The 23,612-nt window shown below is 48.1% G+C and overlaps 1 protein-coding gene and 1 pseudogene across 3 annotated transcripts; both read left to right on the top strand.

Annotated features, from left to right (window-relative positions):
- Positions 1 to 6,318: 6,318 nt before the first annotated feature.
- Positions 6,319 to 9,632, top strand: LOC112898964 (transcription factor bHLH35-like). Of its 3 annotated transcripts, none has more exons than XR_003229956.1 (5): positions 6,319 to 6,671; positions 6,834 to 7,065; positions 7,150 to 7,377; positions 7,462 to 7,844; positions 7,925 to 8,636. XR_003229956.1 is itself a non-coding variant. In XM_025967292.1 (5 exons), exons 1-5 carry the CDS (start codon positions 6,559 to 6,561, stop codon positions 9,433 to 9,435), a joined length of 858 nt encoding a protein of 285 aa, XP_025823077.1. In that variant the 5' UTR covers positions 6,321 to 6,558; the 3' UTR covers positions 9,436 to 9,632. The 3 variants fall into 3 exon arrangements, 2 of the variants coding, with proteins under 2 accessions (XP_025823076.1, XP_025823077.1); XM_025967292.1 differs by lacking the exon at positions 7,925 to 8,636 and adding an exon at positions 9,322 to 9,632 and having other exon boundaries at positions 6,321 to 6,671; positions 7,462 to 7,632; XM_025967291.1 differs by having other exon boundaries at positions 7,462 to 8,636.
- Positions 9,633 to 19,182: 9,550 nt separating this feature from the next.
- LOC112898934 lies at positions 19,183 to 23,323 on the top strand (annotated as a pseudogene).
- The last annotated feature ends 289 nt before the right edge of the window (positions 23,324 to 23,612 follow it).

Below are 23,612 nucleotides of genomic sequence, written 5' to 3'. Positions count from 1 at the left end.
GCTCCTATCCAACCCTGGCATCTTCGTGTAATCTCAGGCGAAGCAATCTGCATACTCCTTCAGCAAAGCTATCATCAGCTCTTGTAGACACGGGTTTAACTTTTTGCTGATAAATATTGGTCGTGGCTAATCCCCAGGACCAATGTCAACCTCTTCGAGCTCGTAAGCCGATGTCCGTATCCTAACTTTTCATCATCTGTCAAGTCAATGCTGCAAATGGACAAAGAATGTAATGAAAAGGGTTTCGGCCGATTGTTAAGATCGGCCGCTTTATAAACTTCATTAATCCTTGAAACTTTACAATTGATGTATGGCCGGCTGCTAGAGTGGGCCTCCTTGTAACTGCTACAATCATGCAAAACACTTGTCATCAAAAGTTTACATTTTATTTTTGAGGACGATCGCGGGGATCGGCCTCGCCAAGTGCGTCAGAACAGCTCGCCCTTTCATCTACTCTGTAAGGCCAGTGGATAAGACCAGCCTCACCCCATTTTTTGTAGCCTCCACACGATCACAGCCTTCCAAGCTGATTCCCGAAATCGGCTCCTAATCTTCTACGTCCCAAATGCTCATGGCGGCGTGTGAAATCTCGATCGAGTCATCCGCATGAACCACTTCTACTTCGTCTCCATCCAACTGAATGAGACATTGGTGCATCATGGAAGGAATGCACCAGTTAGCGTGAATCCAATCCCTCCCAAGTAGGACGGTGTAGGTACTCTTGCTGTTGGCGATGAAGAAAGAAGTGGGGACGGTCTTGCTTCCCATGGTAAGAAACACACTAAGGATGCCTTGTGCCTCTTATGTTTGGCCGTTGAAATCACTCAGCGTGACGTTGGTCTTGATTAGATCTCTAGTGGACCGCCCCAACCGACGCAGCACTGAGTATGGCATTATGTTGACCGCTGCACCGGTGTCGACCAACATCTTGTTGATAGGCTGGCGTTTATGTAACCCTTGAGGTATAAAGCCTTCAAATGCTTGTAATTCTTCGCTCAGGGCTTCTCGAATATGACTGGCTGCGGCCCCAAGTCAAGCTGGGCTACCGGTAACTCTTTACGGCCTTGGGCGTGGAACTCCGCGGGGAGTACAAACACCATATACGTGTCAGCCGATGTCTTCGCATCGGCTCTTGTTGGCTTAGGACGCCACTCTTTCTTAGGAGGGCGCGATTCCCTTTTCCAGGTATGGTGAACCTTATCCGCCAAATCCAGGCGCGCCTTTCTTAGCATCTCAAGATATCTAGCCTCGGCTTCCTCTAGACTGCGCAGCCGCTGTACCCTGTGTTTCTGGGAACGGTTAAGTCCATCAGGGCGCCAGCGCGGCTGGTGATATTTATCCTCCACCTCTTCAAAGTCCTCCCTTTTGCGTGGTGGCTGAATTTTCTCTTGCTGGGGTGGCACAGGTCCCAAACGTCGAAACACCGAGACCCCATCTACATCAAGCTTCCGAGATCTGCACTCCGGGCAATCCTCGATAGTAGGCAATATTTGAAGAACGGGCAATGCCAATGATCACGTGTATCTTCCCGCTTCTTCAAACTTTTCCTAGTACAGCGCTCATACTCTTCATCCTCCAATTCATGCTGGAGACGTTGTTGGCACTGGTATTCATACTTTTTGAGGAGATCGGAAGAAGCCGGCCACTGATTCCTGACGTGCCTTACTCGCTCTTCCGTGATGTATCCCTTTCCCCCTTTTGGGGCCGATCGCAGGGATCGGCCTCTTCATTCCTAACATAGCGACATGGCGCAGGCCCTGCCATATTGATGCCCAACGCGAAATCCAGTTGTCGTCTCGTACATCGGTCACAACCCTCTACCATGTTCATGCTTGGGAAAGGTTGGGTGTCGACCTTCATGGCATATTGTCCTAAGATTAATTGGCCTTGTTCAATAGCCGATTGGATCTGTCGATGGAGTTCTTTGCAATCGCTGGTGTTGTGGGTGAAAGAATGATGCCATTTGCAGTTTGACCTCCCTTGCAGCTCTTGTGCTGTAGGAAATTTACAGCCTTCAGTTAACTTTAATTGTTTTTCCTTCAGTAACAGATCAAATATCTGCTCAACCTTGCTCACGTCAAAGTCAAACCCCTTTGCAGGTCCTTGCTGCTTCACCCACTTATAGGACATGGGATTTGCCCCCCGAGTCCACTCTGCAACTTCTACTTCTTGGTCATCCCCAGAATCTTCAGCGTCTTCTGCGTTGATCAATGTTACCTGACGCTTGAACCTGTCTTGGTATAATTCTGGGTGGCGGTGCTCATATGATGTCAATTTCTGCACCAAGTGCGCCAAAGAATTGAACTGCAATTGGAAGACTAGATCCTTGATCGGCTTTACTAGTCCGAAGGATGCCAACTCGACCGCCTCCTTTTCTGAAATACGGGTCGAGTAGCATCAGTTCTTGACCTCTCTGAAGCGCTGGATATACTCTGCCACGGTTTCCCCTCGCTTCTGTCGAACTTGTGCCAAATCGGCAATCTCGGCCTCCGCAGCTTCCGAGTGGTATTGGATGTGAAACCGCTCCTCCAGCTGCTTCCAGGTGCGGATCGAGTCAGGACCTAATGATGTGTACCATCCAAAGGCTGGCCCTGTAAGAGATTGCGAGAAGAACCTTACTCGCAAGGGATCCGACACTGAGATAAACCCTAACTGTGCCAAGTATCGGCTCACATGCTCGATGGAGCTAGATCCTTCCGCTCCACTGAACTTAGTGAACTTAGGGAGCCGATACTTAGGCGGCAGAGGAATTAAATCATATTCACTGGGATACGGCTTAGTATAGCCGATCGCCCGCCTCTTTGGTAAAATACCAAATTGATCCCTTAAGATGGCGCTGATGTGGTCTACCATCTGCGCTCTTGGGGCTGAGTGCGTGCTGTCATGACTCAGCCCGGTGGCGTAAGTAGCTAGCCACGCTTGTTTATCGGCATCTACTCCGGAAACTCCTCCAGCCGCCCTCTGCACCGAATGTACTGGATAGTTGCTATCCGGTATATAAGCACACATGTACCCATGTGGGATCTCCTTGGGCGGCTCGCTGAAGAACTGGTGATCCACAAGGTCACCTCCCACCTTGTAGACAACGTAAGCCGGTGAACCGTGTGATTCTGGAGCTGGGAACGCATAAGGCAGCGGTGGCTTGGCCTGGAACGGCAATTCTCCTTTGTGACTCCCCAGGGTACGTCCCGTTGGAGAGTACTGATGCTTCATGATTTTCCGGACCACGCGCAGCGCGACACGCTCAAAAGCGTTCACCAGGCTCTCGGAGTGCCGATGCAGTGTGTGGGCCACCATGTAGTTCACCTCCTGGCGCAGAGCTCTGGTACGATCCTCTGAAGGGGTGGATAGGTCCACATCATCAAGAGCGCCTTCAAGTGAGAACCCCTTCCACCTAACGCCGTGGTGGCGGGTTTTCTCAAAAGAGTCGATGAGATTAGCTTCGAAGAGAGCCTTGATCTCATCGTACTTCTGCTTGTGCTCAGCAGGCAGCTCCTCATACATGATTGGATCCTCCCTCAACATCCCGACGGCGGAAGTTGATGTAGTCGATGAAAATGGTCCCATCAGGCGTGCCAGAATGTGTTGTCCATCAAAACCCACCGGCGAGCAACGACAGGCAACACGAGGAGCTGGAAGACTCCCGGGACTGCTGGTGGGCCCCGGTCCCTCGGTCAACGGCCCAGGATCCAGCACACGACCTGGCGTCTGGGTTGCTAGGCGTGCCACCTAACCTTGTACCTGATCAGGAAGGTTTAGAAGTGATTTCAGTTAGTTTCCTGCACGCACAGACACGTTAAAACATTAGTCCGAGCCATGATCGGCTCATCGGGTGATCCCCGATATCGGCTGTAAAGAGCCGATTGTCTTCCAGTATCAGATCGGATCCAAGTATTTAAACAAAGCGCACATATCTGATAATAATGAAAATTTGCTCTGTAATCAATAAGTTAATTCAATCTACGATGGTTAAGCTTTCACTACATAACCGGAACATCCTACGCGTAGCTAAGCCTAACAAATACGAAAGATAACAGAATAGCAACCTAAATAGAGGCCTAAAAACCAACAGAAAGCCAATTCCCGGAACAATCCCTCTTTAGGTTAATACAAAGCATCAAACATATTACCGGATCATTTAACTCGTTTGAAGGGCCTAATCATGCAGATATTAAGCTAAATTTTTGATGAACAAAGACTAACCATAACAGATTGGATCTACTAATCAAAACAGAGCAAGGTGCTGCCCTTACACCCGAGATCGGGCACGAGGACAGCTAAATGCTTACGAGTGACAAGCAACGCACGAACATAGTATAAAAAGCCGATGCATCCCTATAAGCGTTAAGATAACTAGTGTTACTCGCCATCAACAATGCTTCAGTACGAGAAACATAAAGATAAACAGGCAGGAACGATGCTGCCTCGATCATGCTTTGTGTGATTGGGCTGCATGGCACTTACCCGAGAGAAACCCTAGAACAGGGGTGGCGATGCGCCGAGAGTTGTTTGCGAATGATTGATTGATTTATTCGTAGTTCAGGGTACATATTTATAGTCCGGAGACTTGCCTCTCTTAACTAACCTTGACCAACCACGATAAGAATCTTAACTATCTCTATCTAAACTAATTTAAACGCACACACTTATCTAGATACATGACCAATCCTGGCCTCAAAACGCCCGCGCAGGGGCCGATTCGCAAGCCCGTTACAATTATCCTTTGAGCCCATCTTGCTCGCGGCCCACCTTCTGGCCCAGCTAAATTATGGCGATAACAGGTCCAAGAGCAGCCGCGGACTCCATGGAAAGCCGGCCGCCAAGGTAAGGCATGGGCCAAACCGGCAGCAAGAGGCCCAGCCACAGCATCGGCCATCATCCATTAGTGCAGAGGCACCAACCACAGGCGCAGCGACCCTGCTCCAAGGAGGGAGCGGGGACTAGGGCGCCGCCTAGGAGACCACCGATCCTAGGACCACACCTAGGAGGCAGCGTACCTGGCAGGTGGCCAACGGGAGCCAAGCACACAACCATGGCAGGGGTGCCTCCACGAGTAGATCTGGGCTAGGGTGCCCAGATCCGGTGAAGGGGCTGCCGAATCCGGCCCGACAGCTGGCGGCGGCCAATAACGAAACCGGGAAGATGACCTAGGTTAAGAGCCTAGGGGCCAAAGAGAGGGTGGGGGGAGCTGGGCTGACTTCGGCTTGGCCGTAGGCCACTGGAGGTGAATCAGATCATCTGCAGTAATGGCCCTGTGCAGTTAGGTCACTAACATATGGATCTTGCTCTACAGATCAGTGAGGGGCGGAACTATAGAGGAGTTCTATTCACCGGAGGCAGCATTTGGGGTGGAAAGGGAGGTGGCGCAGAATCGCCCCCGAGTCGCCGGGAGGGCAACGTGGGGCGGAGGAGGGTACTTTTTTCTAAAACACTAAAATATACTACGTGCCCTTGAAGCACAAGGTATATCTATATACTTACGGTACAATACATACGTATATGTTCTTTTTAGGAGCAAATCTGAAATTAATGAAGGAAAAAGCCACATGTGTATACTTAATCTTTGAAAGACATGCAAACCCAATCTCTTCTAGATGGATCGACGACGACGACACGGGAAGGGGCAGTTAGTTGGCCTCGCGGCATATTGTGCTGCAGCCGGCCAGGCTACCAACGCACGGAGAGATCGAGGCAGAGCGCCCCACGTTGCTTGCCGTACTCCGGCAGTGTGGTGGTCGCGCTCTGGCCGGCCTCTGGCGGCCCTGCCTGGCTTGTCGCCTTCCTCTGACTCCTCTCGGCTCCGGCTTAGCTTCCATCATTGCCCGCTGAGCACACATCCACATCGCATCGCATCTGCTGCGCGCGTCCAGCTGCCAGCATTCGCTTTAGGGTTGGGTTCCAAAAATCTCGGGATTAAACTTTAATTATATCATATTAAATATGTGGATACTAATTAAAAATATTAAATATAAACTAATAACAAAATCTATTGTATAAATAGTGCTTAATTCACGAGACGAATCTATTAAACCTAATTAATTCATAATTTGATAATATTATGCTACAGTAAATATATATTAATGATGGATTAATTAGGTTTAATAGATTTATCTTGTGAATTAATCTCCATTTATGCAATTGATTTTACAGTTAGTTTATATTTAGTACTCCTAATTAGCGTCCGAACTAAACATTAAAAATTAAAAATTAGTCCCTGCAGCTGCACACCCATCTGCGTCGCATCGCTTGGTAGCTGCAACAACCACTCCCTCGATCTCATCCACACGCTATTCTTATTCCGTTCCAGGCTCAGCCACAAAGCCAGCTCCTGCTGCCTCTCAGGTCAGCATTTGCTTGTTCTGAGTGCTGCTAGTAGTAGTCGTAGGAGTGGTGCTAAAATGGCAACAAGCCGGTGAAGTGAAAGCAGTGGCTGGCAGGCCAGAGCTGCCTGAAGGCTTGCTTCTTCCTCATTGGTGCGCCTGCGCCGCAAACAAACACCAAGAACAGCAGCTGGCTGCGGGGACAGTCAGAGGGCCTCCCTAATCCCAGTTAATCCCAATGGAGGCGGCAGACTTGCTGAGCCTGGGCTTCGACTTCTACTGCCAGTCACCGCCTCGCTTCTTCGACGACCAGCCGCCCTACGACCCGGACTACCTCGCCGTTGCCGACAGGTAGGCGCTGATGACTCACACGGATCGATCCTTCTCCTGGCTCTAGTAGCTTGTTCTTCTTCGTCTTCTTGGGGCCGGCCGGCCGGGGAACACATGGTGGCTTGTTACCTGACTGATCCTGTTGCTTTTGGTGATCTGTTGGCTTGGCCGCCGCGGCTCCAGCATCATGTACGCGGCGACCGAGGCTGAGTCGGTCACCGGCCTGTACCCCTCCTACCGGGAGGCCTCCAGCTCCCCCGACGGCGCCAACTCCTGCTCCGCGCAGGTGGCGCCGCCGGCGTCGCCAGGTCCGGCGGGCGCGGCCACCAAGAACATGGTCATGGAGAGGGACCGCCGCAGGAGGCTCAACGAGAAGCTCTACGCGCTCCGCAGCGTCGTCCCCAACATCACCAAGGTGGGTGAGAACACGTACGCACCGGCCGATCGATCGACGTGTAGTGTAATGTAATGTAACGCCTCGTCGTGTCCGTGCGTGCAGATGGACAAGGCGTCCATCGTCAGGGACGCCATCGCCTACATCGAGCAGCTGCAGGAGGAGGAGCGCCGGGTGCTCGCCGAAATATCCGCGCTCGAGTCCTCCTCCGGCGTCGCCGCTGCCGCCGAGTTCAAGGCGGAGGATGCCGACAGCTACCCGTGGCCGAGGAAGAGGACGCGAACGGCGGCCGGGGGCTCCACCCACGCCTCACCGCCACTACAGATCCTCGAGGTAACTAGCTAGTGACGAAGACGACTGAAAACTTAAAATTGGATTGAAGATTGTGGATTCGTTTTTCAAGTAATGCGCATGCAGGTGCAGGTGACGGTGGCGGGGGAGAAGGTGGCGGTGGTGAGCGTGCGGTGCAGCAGGGGCAGGGACGCCGTGGCCAAGGTGTGCCGGGCGCTGGAGCCGCTGCGCCTCAGGGTCGTCACGGCCAGCATCGCCGCCGCGGGCGACGCCGTCGTCCACACCATGTTCGTCGAGGTAAGCAAGCCTGCGCTGCGTGCCATGGTCCTCCGCCCCAGCCGAGCGTCGCCAATAATGGCACGGTTGCCACGCCGGCCTGCACCCTCAGATCGGTGGCATGTGTCGCTCTCGCTTTAATTAATTGCCTCGTGTCCTTTCCTTGAGGGGGGTGACTCCAGCCCGCGTGACATCACCGATTCACCGGGGTGAGCCGTCTCGATCTCAATCGAGTGAGGTGTGCTCTCTGCTCTGTCGTCGGAGCTCATGATTTACTACATTTGAGTTGCCTACATAGTGCCTTTTCCGTTAGGCAGATGTACAGGTTCAGAATTGGAAAGCTGATGGTCCTCGTCCCTGACTCCATTTGGCAATCTTACGTGTGCGGCCGCTTTTGTGGATGGCACATGGCACATTTCATTGAGTTGGTCCAAGCTTTTTGTCTTTGAAAAGAAACATTAAAGTTAAGTTCTCATTTTTTCCTATTCATTTTGTTTTATCAAACTTCCTAGAAATGTTAATTAATTAAGAGAAAATACCACTACAAACTACCCCATCACCCAACGGGTCAAAATTGGCACCACCACCGATTTGGCCACCCATTAGATCAGGATCATCAGTGATGGGGTGGCACATCACCGGCGTATCTAGAATCGGCTAGAATGGGCGGTGTTGCCGGTTAACAAAAATAATAACAATGAAAAAACACTACACGCCTGCTCCCACACGCCAGCGGCCACTGGCCCCGCGTACCGCTGCTTGCTGGCCTCGCGCGCCGGCTGCCTATGGCCCCGCCTGCTCGCCGCCCACGCATACGCCGCTTGCCGGCCACCACGGCCCCACGCGCACGCCGTCATGCGCTGCCGGAGAGTGGGAGGGGAGGAGTAGCGGAGGTAGCAATGGAGGCGGAGGAGGGGAGACGAGAGGAGCGGCGGGGGAGGCAATGGACGTCTGCCGCCACGCAACCCCACGCTACAGGATTGAAGAAGGGGAGGAGAGGACCGGCAGGAGAAGGGGAGGGGCGGTAGGGGAGAAGGGAGGAGAGGAGAGGGGAGGAGGGGAGGGGGTGGCGAGTGAGTGAGGGAGGGGTGGAGAGGGGAGGGGGCAGCGAGGAAGAGAGTGGTTGCAGAGGGACAAGGAGAGGAATGAAGGGGAGAGAAGGATTGAAAATAAAGTAGAGGGGAAAAATACTTTAACAACATAGTATTAGATTATGATAGTATTAGATTATGATACCGTGATAAAAAATTAGCCACTGAATGTTACTGAACCATGGTATATTTCTGCATATGGCATCATTCGTCAAAAAAACATGCAGCGTGGTGGTGGTGAGGGTTTAAGGATTTTGTCAGCTTGCGCCTGGATTGTTTGTCGGTTACGCCTGCGGCTTTCATGTGCCGCGCGGCGTCTGTCTCGCCTCTGCTACCTTACCTGTCAGCTCAGTACCAATTAATCACACATACGTACTGTCTGCTGTTTGGATCCCCACCACACACGTCAGTCTTAAACACAAGCGACAAGTCCTGCACAGCACAGCATGGGGCAGCTTCCCTTCACTTCGCTCAGTACCCGGTGAAGCGGATATTCCTGGAATACTCCGCGCGCCTAATTCAAGAACGCTGCTGCATCACATATATCAGTAATTCAGTTCAGTTGGCATGCCCAGTGTTTTCTTTTTCTGCTTAACTATTCAAGTGTTTTGGTATGCAGATTGAAGATAAGATGAGTGGTGCTCAACTGAAGGAGAGAATAGAGGCAGCTCTCGCCCAGCTAGATGTGACCAACAGGTGCCCACTCAAGACCACGAGATATTGGGAGGACTGATGCCATGCAAGCTTGGCTTCTCAATAACCGGCGTGTTTTCATTTTAACTCTTTTTCTTTTTCCAATTAAGATAGTACTAGGGTATCAGCCCAAAGTAATGCTCTAGCCTTTTCCAAAGCGCGACGGGGATTGTAAGTGTATGCTAGTACGTCTTTTTGGATGAGAAAAGAAATGCTAAGCATGAACACAATTTGACACATTGACTAACAGCGTTTTTTTTATAAAATGTGTTATTGAAAAGAGAAAAAAATGAAAGTGTGTTTTCATGATGGATCTAACAGCATCGATCTTATATTATCAATTCACCCACTACTTAATTTAAGTATCGATATAAGCTGCCCTATTGTGATATGGTAGTCCTAGTTTTTGTCTTTACAACCACCTTAATTTAAAGGTACACACATGCATGAGTGTTCAATAAGAAACTGTGCGTGGATACGAGATCCATAGCCCAAAATGCCTCCATGAAAGGAACCACCAAAGCAAGATGGCCATAAGACCAACACCAGAAGATGCAAAATTATCAATCTCATTGATGAAAATAAGGAAATAAAGATACTTTATTTGGATGAACACGGATGGATATCCCTCTCCTTCTCCCTAGGAGGGAGAAACTCCGGAGTGATAGCTTTGAATTATAAGGCCAAGAACCTTGCAGGTCAATTCACGAAGTGGTTTTCACAAAATATGATAAACAACCATCCAAGAAAATTAGGTTTGAGACCCGTGTGAGTTATTCTTTAGTGGTAACCTATCGTACATGATAGAAGATCCTGTAAATTAGGATGGTGAAACAAGCTACCATGTGACTGAGAGAAGAGAACCTTTAAATAGGCTCAATTATTGGAGGGATGCATTTCTTTTCTAAACTGTATAGCAGGATGCATAGTACATACCTTAATGTGATTTAGGTGGCTTGATGGTGTAGTAGAAATGTTATCCTACAGAACATCTTATGAGAATTACACCTATATGAATTCGACTACAAGTCAAAGTCTATGAGATTGGATGATCTCTAGATACTCATGAAAGGCCTGGAGTATGATTTATACACTCCAAACCGAGAGGGTGCTTTAGTAGTCTAGTACTAGTAAAGGGGTTTGGTAAAGCTTGTTTGCACAAAATGGTCAATTCAAGCCATTATCTATTGTTCAGTTGTGGATAAGTGTAACCTCTACTCTATGTGGATATTCAACTTAACCGTCTCCACCAAAACACTTGTATATTAAACTAGTAGTGCAACTAAGAGCATTTCTCGTGTGCCATGAAATATTAGTCGGGATTGTTTGGTTTATTTGGGTTTTACCTATTCAATCCCAATTAAATCTTTAATAATTCAAGGCCCACAATTAACGCTAGGAAGTTACCGGATGGAAAGGTTAGAGGGTTGATGACTCAATAAAAGCTGTTAATGAGAATTGATTGCTTAATTAGAACCATTTAATGAGAATGAATGACTCAATTGAAAACTCAATTATATAATAATTAAATCTTGACCATTACTAGTAATTGATGGAATTCACTACTCGTCAGTTACTAGTAATTGATGGTGCACATTAATAGCATCTAGGTTCATCCTCTCCTCTCTCTCCATGCATGCCTATATAAGGGATAGGTCGTCTCCTCTTCACTTGCGCAAGATAGACACACCTTCCTCTGCTACTGTTGGATTCAGCAGTCTCACCGCAAAACCCTGAGCCCACAATGATTTGCATGAGCAGGCCTCTAGAACCACACCCACCTTGGTGACCCGCTCGGGGTAAGCGGGCAATCAAGTTTTCAGGGAGCACGCCGCGCAACTGATCGCTTCCTCACGTCCGACTACTTCCGCTACGTCCAAAAGGTTGGTTGAGGATCTGCACTGCATTGACTCATCACTGCATTGAATAAGGTCGACTACATCAACTAAGGCCAACCGAGTATCTACTCCAGTTGGTAATGGAGCATCTAGTGCCTCCGGCACCAGCCGTGCCTAAGGGTACACTCTCAATCTTTTCTGATTAATTTTGTTCATGATAAATAGAAATTTAATCATGAACATTCGCACATGCTTTGTCACAAATCATGAATTATACTTTGTGATGTTCGGAATTAAAATGTACCATAAAATGTCTAGATTTCTAACAAGAACATCAAGCTTTAGGAGAGGACGGTTGCTATGGACAGAAAGAATCAGTAAATTATGAATGCATAGAGACCCTAAATTATGGTCTCCGATACATCTACCAAGGTGGCATGTCCGTGATGGCCTACTGCTCTAAGGTCAAGCAGCTTGATGATCAGCTATGCGACCAAAGCTCCCCGGTGGACAATCAGTAACTCGTCATCAACATCTGCATGGCATAAACCCACGGATTCACAACGTGATTCCCAGCATCACGATCAACAAGCAGCTGTCGTCGTTTCTCAAGGTGCGCTCTCATCTGCTGCTGGAGAAACACCACGTCGACAATGCCGCCAAGTTGGCACAGCAAGCTGCCACCTTCTTCACTCAACAAAAGGGCTCCAATGGCATTGTGGCCGGCTCGGCCGACTCAGTTCTTCTCGGCCTCAACGCTCAATCCGCTCCTGCCGGTATCTCCACCACTTCTTCCTCCACCAGCGGCTTGGGCAAGAAGCCGAAGAACAAGAAGAAGGGATCCGGCAATGGCGGTGGCACCTCGAACAACAACGGCCGCCAAGCTAGTTTGTTCCTTGGCCACTGGCGAACCCATGGGTAGGTATGTTCCAGGCATGGCCACTGATGGCACGTCTACCATTGCCACCACCTGACACTAGCGTTATGGGACCGCGGCCCGGCGTCCCTCCGCCTTACGCATGCATACTACGGTGCACCTCCTGCAATGCAACCATAGCAGTAACAGCTATCATCCTAGGACCAGGCCACCCCTATCACAATGCTCAACAACATGGCGCTCAACCCTCCACCGCCGGCAGTACTCTTCACTGTCTTTCTTGTTTTCCTTCATTACCACACATTCTAGTTGGCATTGGAACATCTATTCATCAGTTAATATCATGAAGTATTTCTTTCCACCTTTTTCCAACACACCATTTATTTTGCAGATATAAGAATGTACGAGTTCTAAATGTGCCAAGTTCCTCTCCTCAGCCGACTTGTAATAGTGAAATTCGAAATTAAACAAATGCTATAAAGTCGAGACGTTAAGCCAAAGTTAATGTGACATAAACGAATGCCAAATACATCTTTACCATTGAGTTATCCATGCTTAGACATGACTAATTTATCGGACTTTAAAACCTTAAACCTATCTCTACAGAGAAGGGAGCCACTCACGAGATTCTTATTGATAGAAGGGACATGATGCACATTCTTCAGCCGCATGATCTTTCTTGATGTAAACTTTAGATTTATCATGCCAACACCACGAACAGAAGCATGTAACCTATTCCCTATGAGGATAGAAGAACCCCGAGCAGCCTCATTAGAGGAATACGTAGCTATGTCATCACACATATGAACATTAGCACCCTTATCAAGCCACCAACTAGTAGATTGAAATACTGAAAAAACAGTAGGTAAATTACCATACCCATCTCCAGTCTTGCTTGCGGTCACTATATTGACAGTCTTGGATCCAGATCTACTGCTAGCCTTCTCCTTGCGATCTACAAAGTTTGGACAGTCCTTTGGAAGTGTTCCGCATCACTACACGTATTAGTACAATTTATTCTCACATCAATGCTGATTTATCTAGTAATGGCTCTGGATCTCCCTTATTGGGTTTTGAAAGCCATTGACAAGATTAGAAGAGGTTTTCCGTGGAAAGGAAGAAATGATGTTTGAGGAGGTCACTGTTTGATTGGCTGGCCTAGGGTTGCTAGACCACCTAATCTAGGTGGGTTGGGCATCTCCAATCTTCAGTTTTTGGGATGGGCCCTAAGACTGCGATGGCTCTAGTTGCAAAAAACTGAACCTGATAAACCATGGGCTTTCTTCCATATCAAAGCACCACCCCAGGTCAAGGCTTTTTTTTTTTGCTGTAGCTGTTGTTTCTTCAGTTGGCAATGGCAAAAATACTCTATTTTGGATTGATAGATGGCTGGCTGGTCAGAGTTTTGAGCATTCCCTGCCATATTAATTTGGTGCAGTAGCTGCAAGAGCAAAAGGTCGAACAGTGTTTGATGCTTTGAATAATAGGAGATGGGTCTGATTTAAAAGGAGCACTCACAGTAAATGTCTTGATAGAATACCTACAACTTTGGGAACTTCTTGAAATGTGGAGTTGCAACCAGATGTAGCAGACACACATATATTGCGGTTCTCCACTACTGGTCAGTACTCTACAAAATCAGCCTACGAAGCTCTTTTTATTGGATCCATCCACTTCAGTCCATGGGAATGGATTTCGAAAAGCTGGCCTCCAGGCAAGTGCAAGTTCTTTATGTGGACAGTTGCACACAAGAAATGTTGGATAGCAGATAGTCTAGCAAGAAAAGGCCTCCCCCACCTGGTGGTCTGCCCTCTCTGCGACCAGTCAGATGAGACAATTGATCACTTGCTGGTCTCATGTATTTTTTCCCGGCAAGTCTGGTTTACTATATTGCAAGGTTTTGGCCTACAGGACCTTGCCTCACAATCAGTGGAGCTGTCCTTTGAAGATTGGTTTGCTATATTGCAAGGTTTTGGCCTACAGGACCTTGCCTCACAATCAGTGGAGCTGTCCTTTGAAGATTGGTGGGATAACATAAGTAAGAGAGTTTCAGGTCAAGGAAAGAAAGGTTTAAACTCCATTGTCATCTTAAAAGCTTGGGCCTGTGGAACCATCGGAACCGCTGTGTTTTTGACGGGGCCGGTCCTAGGTTATCCAAAATTGATGCAATCATCTATGATGAGTTGTTGCAGTGGTCCTTTGCTGGGGGTCGACGAGTTTCATTCCTCCTTGCCCAAAACTGCAGCCACTTAGGTTTGCCTGGTCTAAGCTAGTGTCCCGGTCGTGTCACTAAGAGAGAGAGAGAGAGAGAGAGAGAGAGAGTCAGTTCTAGTGTGTGTTAGTAGGGTGAGTTACAGGCCCTTTAATCTGTAACACATTTTTGAGGTTCTTTACCCCTCTTCTTCTTAATATATTATGCGCAGCTCTCCTGCACGTTAGAGAAAAAAAATCTACCACAAGATTGCTGTCCATTTTTTACAGAACTGTTCTTATCAGAATATTTCAAGTAGTAATAGTTCTACTTGAGCTTTACGTATTAGGTATGTCAGTTGGACCGATACCAAAAAAACGTGCGGTAATATGTTGCCCCCAAACAAGTCTATTTCAATAACTCTGCAGCTAGTATATTCATATTAGCATGAGAATTTGCAGAGGCACAAGTATCCCTTGCGACTAAAACTGCAGCAGGATAATGACCGAGCATGACAACATTCTTCTGACTTAAACTGATAGACACGATTGACTAAAACTTTCACAAAACATGCCTATTGTGCTCACTACCAACAAATGAAGAACAAAAACATGCTTTCAGAAAAAGAAAGACAGAAAGGAAAGGAAATAAACTCAGACAATGACAGCATACATAAAGTTGTAAGTGTCCAAAGAGCTACTGACAGGTGCAGAAAATAAAAAAACGACTACCGTAAATACAATCGATAGTCATCAGAGGAGGAAGCCTCCTATATGTATGCTGACGAGTTCGAACCACAAGTGGATTAATCACACATATGCATAAATGGTTACTGCTAGTGTGCTCATGCTCTGATGTGTGGTGACAGGCAGAAACTAGGAGAAGCTAGAAGGTGGCGCTGGAATGTGATAGTATTGCATCCCCAACTTTTTTTTCCTTAATCACACATACGCAGGATTCATGAAGTGAACTCACAAAACCTGAATACCAAATGACACTCAACATACCTGTGGATTTACAATATGTCAAACAAGTAAACAACAAGGCCTTCTCCATCTGAAGCAATTTGCAATCGATCAAAGAAACAAAGAAGGCAAGAACTCTAGGACTGTGTTTGTGGTCAGCAGATCGGAAGGGGAGGGCAGTGTAAGTACCGGAGAGAAGGTGGCGGGAGAGTCATGCCGCTACGACAGCCACGGTGGCGCCGCCACACCGTCGTCCAAGTCGCGAGGAGCAACGCGAGCATTTGTTCCATGCCTATGCGCTCGTGGGTTGTTTCCCAAGCTAGGGTGAGGGGGTTTTGCCGGGTTTGGGCCGAGGTAGAACCCTAACCGGGCTTAACCGAATGCTGATATTTTTGTAGGCCGGGATTAAATCCAGGAGGGGTTTCCGTGGATCGCACCATGATCCCGGCCGAACCTGGCCTAAACAAACAAGGCCTCAGAGGGGAAGCCACTAGTTGTAGGTCAGCCTAGCAGAGGTGGCAAGTATACCATTGATTGGATGGCAGAGGAAGGCCGATTAGTAGGACAGGGGCAGCGTTGTCCACGACCGTGTACCTAGATGGTAGTAGTTTCAGAAGTTCGAGCCGCTAGAGATGAGGAAGGAGGACTATGGTTGTGGTGGTAGTGCGGCCAGAGTGAGATAATTAGGGATGAAAACTGTATGGATATTTTTCGTCCGTCCGTCCATCCGACTGAAGAGGTTGAGACACTAAATATAGTAGACCGTAGCTATAACCGGGTATTCAATATCCTGTATCCGTATCTGAATAATCAAGTGCAATATATAACATCCGGCACATTTAATAATATTTATATCCGAATCCGAATTCGAATAAAAATAAATATTTATATTTATATTTGTATATATTGGTCTGTATCCGATTTGTTTTCATCCCTAAAGATAATGGTATTGAAAGGGATAATGATTACTTTAGACATAGAAGAGGTCAAACCTTGGATTTCAAATAAAAAAAAGCGTGAGCTAGATAGAACCTGTTGTATAGCTTGATCACTCCAAATCGCATAAGGGTTCCCTATGAGCCAAATAAATGTTTATATACAAACATTAATGCGGAGTATATATTAGTGATAAAAGTCACCTCTTTGTTGAAAACTATTATTTTTATCCTCAAAGATGATGAGATAGGTTCGATGACGATATGAAAACAATTACAATTTTCTGACTGAACTGGAAGCGTAGATGAGTCACATGTTTTGACCAATAGTACCATTTTTTGCCAAACATCCTAGTTGCTACGGATGTTACATTTTTCACATGGTGTGTTGTCGTATGCAGATAGAAGAAACGAGTGCCGCTCAACTGAAGAAGACGGTACAGGCTGCTCTCTCCCAGATTGATGTCACCAGAATCTTATTCAAGTCCAGGAGCATTGTGTGACGACACCTGGAGTGTTGCTTGAGTGGTACAAATCGTCGCTAGCTTGTACACATGCCAGCACTCGTGTGGAACATTGATCCACCAGAGAACAGGGCGCACTTTCACAATTAGGAATTTCCCTTCGTCCCTGGCACCATCAAATTTCATCTTTGGACTATTCTGGGAAACATCCAACGCCTCAGAAATCAGAATCTCCAGACGTGATAGGTCAGGTTCAAGACAGATCCTAATGTATACATCTAACGAGGACCTGAAGAAGGCATTCCTTAATTCTCTGAATTTTTTTCTTTGCTGCAATTGGGGTTACTTAAACCGGTTTGACATAAACCGGCCAGGGCAAAATACTCGAGTCATGATCAAGATTCAAGACCCTGTTCATGATTTTAGCCGGTTTGACATGCCGCCTCCTGATTGCTTGGAGCGCCGCGGCCTAGCCACTACCATTCCCTTCGGACTCAAGCAAGACTAGTTAACATGGGAAGGATGAGTTACATCGGACGATCGTGGGCATGTAAATAACGGTCTAAACATTTGAGTGTATGCAAAGGTTCACTGCATAGTTTGAGATGAAAAGAACATTGTACGTCACCCAAAACTTATGCCCTGTAAGGATCTGTTTGGTATGGTTCTAGAGCTAAACTCAACCAACTCCAACAAATTTTCTAGCCAAACACTCCAGCTCCAATACTCTATGGAACGCCCCAAACTTTGGACTGTAGTGCAAATGGGCTTGAAATTTTGGAGCACCTCTTTTGCAGCATAAAAACCTCAAATATGAACCTAGATACGGAGTTCTGGGTTAATCACCCACCAACACCACCCATTACACAGAAAAACGATTCCTTTTCTTTTCTCCCTCCCCTCACGCCTCTCCCTCCTGAGCGCGCTTCCTCTCCCTGGTCACCGCCGCCACCGCCCCTCTCCTCCCCTGCTGCCGTGGGGGCACCCTCCGTCGGCCCCCTCCTCGCCGCCTCCAAGTAGGCCGTGGGCGCGCCCCTGGGCGCCCGTGGGCCGCGCCACCCACCCTCCTCTCTATTATCGCCCTCCTCAAAGGCCACCGCTAGCTGCCCCTTGCCGGCACCACCCCCGCCCCTCTGGACGTCCGCCGTCGCCGCCACCCCCACCCCTAGTCGCCGCTAGTCTCGCTACTGCGGCTTCAAGGCACGCCGCCGGTGGTCTGGTGGCTTGTTGCCTGATAGGTGGCTCGTCACCGTCAATGCCTGCTTGGAGCTACAGCTCCTGAACCCGGTCACCGGCGCGCAGGTCCAGCTGCTGTCCGTCGCCACGCTCCCGTTCGTCGATGACAGCCGCGGCGCGGACGGTCGTGTCGTGAGCTATGACCTCCGGTGCTTCTTTACTGACGACGGCTACGACGACGAGGTGTTGATCGCACCAGAGACGCTCGTGCATGGACAAACTCTGATAGGAGGTCTACGAGAAGGCCGTCATCTTGGCCACACCTTGGAGGACTATGACGTTGGGGCCCTGGAGCGGCTGTGCTGCTCATCTACAAGGGTCCTCTCCCGTCTCGCCGTCGCCCAGGGAAGGGACACGGTGTATAACATGTGGATCCCGCAAACCAAGGGCAACGATGGTAATACACCCTGAAAATCATATTATTTTAGAGTTGAGAACACCCTGGTAGCCAAACACCACATCCATACAGCTCCAACTCCACCCAGAGCTAGCATCAGCTGGAGTTTTGGAGTGGAGCTGCTCCAGACAGAGTTGGAGCCATGCCAAACAGACCCTAAATAGCAACATTATCACTTCTTGGTCGGGCCCTTGAAATCCGAACCTAGAAATTCGAACAAGAAAGCAAAGTTAATGTCTCATGGGCACCTGGAACTTCTGATGATTTAGCTCAAGTTTTATAAGTGTTTGTAAAAGTTCAACATGACCGTTTTTCGTATAGTTTCAAAAATTAAAAATAATTTATTTATATAGACTAAATAATGCTCCTATAAAAAGTGCAGTTCTAACATTTGAAAAAAAAATCCTAAAAAAATACAATTCTAGGGATTGGACAACAACTGCTACCTAATCTAGTGGCAAGATTTGATCTGCGGGCTAAAATTAACTTCTATCCATGATTTTAGAAAGTCTATTTAGTTGTATGCAATTAACAAATAAGAGATGTAGGTCATTTCATACCACCACTAATCTATCTAAAAATATAATTATATTTTTTTAAGAGATGGATGGAATATATAAGTAGTGAGCAAACTACTTTATATCTGTATCGAGGAAGGCCGAAGGCCCCACACCCACATGTCTACGCTTCCTTTAATTCCAACCCGCTCTTGTTGCAGCACGTCTGCATCCCTGGTTCCATCCATCCATCCATCCACATCACCGCAGAACAAATGCACTGCTCGCATTGCTTGGCTCTAAAGAACTTTGATGCCATCCACACAAACAATCCTCCCACAGTTGGCCACAAAAGCCCATGATAAGTGCTTCTGCTAGGAATATATACCAAGTGGCGACAAGAGTTGCTCCACTGGGCAGGCTCGAACAAGAAAACACACTGCAGCAGCAAGGACAGGGAGCAGTGCCCAATCTAGTAAGGGGAGCCCCGATGGAGGCAGATAACAGCATGGTGGCCATGGGCTTCGGTCTTTACTGGCACTCGCCTCCTCGCTTCCTTCTCGAGCCCCTCGACCTCGCCGACGCCTTCGCCGACAGGTGAGCTGATCCAGTTCAGTTCAGTTCAGTTCCATGAATCTTAATTCCTATTTGAACGGGAAGGAAAGATCGAGAGGCCTGCCTGATGGCGAATGGTTGGTTTCTTGATTGGTGCGCGGCGGCAGCATGTTCGCGTACGCGCCGGCGAGCGAGGCGGAGTCGCTGTCTGGCCTGTGCGCGTCGTACGCGCCGGCGGAGTCCAGCTCGTCGCCCGGCGGCGCCAACAACTCCTGCTCCGCGCAGGCGGCCATGCCGCCCCCGCCGCCCGCCGCCGTGGTGACGAGAAACGTTGTCACGGAGCGCGGCCGGCGCCGCAGGCTCAACGAGAAGCTCTACGCGCTCCGCAGCGTCGTGCCCAACATCACCAAGGTCAGCCATCGTGCATAGCGCTATATTTGTTGATCTGAACACGATGGACATGGCTTGGCAATCGATCGAACATCGAAGTGAGCTGAATCTTTGCCCGGTATATATGGTGGTGCAGATGGACAAGGCGTCCATCGTCAGGGACGCTATCGCCTACGTCGAGCACCTCCAGGAGCAGGAGCGCCGGGTGCTCGCCGACATTGCCGCCCTGCCGTCCGCCGCCGCCACCGTCAAGACAGAGGACGCCGCGACCGGCGGGGCCACCGACGACGTGGACAGCTTCTTCCCGCAGACGAAGAGGATGAGGAGGGCGCCGTCCATCGCCTTCGCCGACGACGGCGCCGCGACACGCTCCATCACCACCTCCTCGCCGCCGGTCCGAATCCTCGAGGTAGGTGCCGCCACAAATGTCCAAACACACCCCAAGTCAACCACAACCCGAGTGACCGTAGTTTCGCTCGCTCTGCAGGTGCAGGTTTCGGAGTCCGGTGAGACGATGGCGGTGGTGAGCGTGCGGTGCAGCTGGGGCAGGGGCGCCGTGAGCATGGTATGCCGGGCGCTGGAGCCCCTGCGCCTTGGCGTCGTCACGGCCACCATCGCCGCCGCCGGCGACACCGTCGTCCACACCATGTTCGTGGAGGTAAGCAGTCTACAGCGACAGCATAGTTACCATCCTGCCACGTCGAAATTATTCTGGTTGCCAGCTAGCAGCGTCCGAACCGCCTCGGGTCGGAATCACTCCGAGTAGATAATTTTGACTCGTGTCCACGCACGCGCCGCGCCGGTGGCGTACGTCAGCAAGGTGACGTCGCGCGGGGTGGCGTATGGAATCGATCGTTGCTTATCGTCGTCTCTTTCGGCCAAGGAACCGGGAGTAGATCGTTCTGGAGATTTCACTTTTACCTGACGACGACGACTACAGGACTATCGTTTTCGTCAACGATACGTGATTCTCTTTATTTGCATCTGCTTTTTTTTTCGAAACGCATTATAGATTGCTTTTCTTGGGCAACTCATCATATCATTCATTAACAATCTGCATTGCTCAATATTTTTTACGATTATACAGTACAACTCAGATACTCACAAAGCACACACTTGCCTCTACGAGCATATGTAACCAAGCCCTACCCTATGAGCATATTTGAAGACTGAGCCAACAAATCCTTAAAATTGATAAAGTCATCACAGGTGCCGGGAACATTGGTTACCACTGAAAACACAATACCGTTAAATTCTAGAAAATTCACTTCTACGGGAGTCGAACCTAGGACCTGAGGTGCTGCTGAGGCTCACGTAACCGCTAGGCTGCAGGCCCTTTCGCATTGCTCAAAATTTTGATCTTCAGCCCAATCCAACCTTTTAGCTTGACCTTTTTTTTTTGTCTACAACGGGAACTCTTAGAGCACTGAATATATGTTCTGTGTTTCGAATAGAATTTTTAGAGCTATAGAGCTCTCCCAAACATGCTTGAGACATGTATGGTCATTATTGTTCAAAATTCGTCCGAACCCCACACCTGGAGCGACGGATCGTAGTGGTGGTGGTGGGCACACTCATAGTAGTAGTAGTTGGCTGTTGAGACAGGAGGCTGCTACCAAACAGCACTGACAGAGACGATTGACGTGAAGGAAGTTCCTTATCCCAAAAAAAGGAAGAGATGAAACCGATAAGGTAGTGCAAGGTGGCGTATGAACCGATCATCGCATATTGCCACGAGGGAAATGGGCTGCCACTCAGATCAGCTTTTTCTCAGCATGGTAAGCTCTTAGCTGATACAAAATCGGGAAAGTCTGTACTCATATAAAAGCATTCTTGAAGAATTAATCAATAAAACACAAACCGCAGGTTCAACACAGACAAAAGAAAAAAGATACAGAATAAATCTTGGACGAACAAGTAGGGCATTCAGCAGAGCGAAAGAAAGCTAGCATCCTTAGATTAATGCATCTTAAGATGCCATCTATCTAGGAGGTTTTGCTGAATGTTGCTGCCCTCTGAGTCTTCGCCTGGATTCCCTAGATTTGCTCACGTAGTCTTAATTTTGCAAGACATATAAATATCCGTCATTATTTCATTGTAGCATTCAACATGGCCACAATAACGACCTACAAAACTGAAAGGAATTCTCATCAATTGCTGCCATATTCACTACTGGAAACCACAAGTTCCCCTACAACTCCACATCCTAGGGAAACCGTAGGGTAACCCATTCCCCAAGAATTTCTGTGGGGAAAGATTCGTAGGATCAATTTTGACTCTAGGAAATTTCGTATGAGAGTAGTCAATTTCTAGGAAGCATCAGGTTTCACTATGGTGTTCATATCTGACTCTAGGAAGCTATCTACCTCTAGGGCGCATCAACCGTTCCAAAGGAAACTAAAAAGGTGCAGGGGAAGTAGCGGATTCCAGTACCGATTTTTCATGCATCTCCACTGCTTGCTCACAGCTTGGATGGACAAAGGATTGTGAATTTTGAACCAAGAGCTCGGACAATGGAAGGAACAGAATGCAGAGCACGCAAAGTTGTATTGCACGAGCGTGGTGATTGAGTGACCTATGCTAGAGATAATAATATAGGGTCATGGATTCGCCTTTTCCGAATTGGTAGGTCAGGTGCGATTCGAAGCTCCTCTTTTTCCTCAATGTAAGGGTGACGCTAGATGCCGAAAATTCACGTGGTTATGCCTACAGAAATTCATCCCGTAGGTTGGGTCTGGAAATGATTTCTTATGTCAAGTAACCTTATATAACGAGATGCTTCTATTTGTTTGCGCGCGAACAACGTGGGCAATTTTTTTATACCTCCCTTTTAAAATGTAGTGGACAATTTGCAAGTGCTCTCGCTGCCTCGTGGCGACTGGAGTGCGCTATCAGTCAGCCAACCTGGGTTTGAGACTTGCATCTTCTTAATATCAAAGCAGAGTGCAGTCTGCCCTTCCCGTCAAGTTTTTCTAAAAAAATGTAGTGGACAATTTTTTGTACTCTTGGCTACACAATAATTGATGCTGTGTCCCTTTCGGAAGGAGAAAAAAAAAATGATCTCATGGGATGAGGCGAAGAACATCACTGGGAAGCACGGAGCAATGCGATTCCAGTATATGCAGATTTGATTTGTCAGAAAATAGTCCGTTAATAGTAAAACTTTATTCTTTTCAATATATCGAATAGAATATAGTGGTCAAGGTTACCACCATAAAATCACTGCAAATACTTGGAACCTCTACTTGTGCCGAATTTGATATCTGTCATGTAGTAAGTTTTTTCTAACATGCAAGAGGTGTTGTGTCATCTGCAGACCGGAGAAATGGGTGGTGCTCTGCTGCTGAAGGAGGCGATACTGGCTGCTCTGGCCCAGCTCGATGTTACCAGAAGCTCTCTCAAGTCCATGAGTTGTTGGGAGGATTGATGCGGCCATGCAAAGCTAAGCATCTGAAAAGTGAAAACACCTGTGTGTCGTCGCTGTTGCTGCTTTCCCATGGGACCATACAGCATCTGTCCGTGTTGATAATGCAATAATAATGCTCTAGCTTTTTCGAAAGTACGATAACGATCGTATAGCTCATAGAAATGGTACATGTTTGACCTAATGTGAAACGCAGCTACCAGACGCTGATCGTGTTAGTTACCTCTCCACTATCTCAAGAAAAAAGACGGTTATGTAATCTTGACACTGAGGTAAGCTAGCAATGAATTTCTACATCGTATGTCCGTTTCTTCTTGTGGAGCGCCATGTGTGAAGTTAGGAGGTTTTGCTAGTTTTCGCATATGTCAACTAAGATATAATGTGATGGCGAGAAACGAACATATTTCACAAGCAAAAATGAACATATATATGAAAAAATGTGCTCACC

The sequence above is a fragment of the Panicum hallii genome, chromosome 7, assembly GCF_002211085.1.
Source record: "Panicum hallii strain FIL2 chromosome 7, PHallii_v3.1, whole genome shotgun sequence".
In the NCBI taxonomy this organism is placed as follows: Eukaryota; Viridiplantae; Streptophyta; class Magnoliopsida; order Poales; family Poaceae; genus Panicum; species Panicum hallii.
Note: the sequence above shows the minus strand (reverse complement) of the source record. Positions and strands in the feature narration are given on the sequence as shown.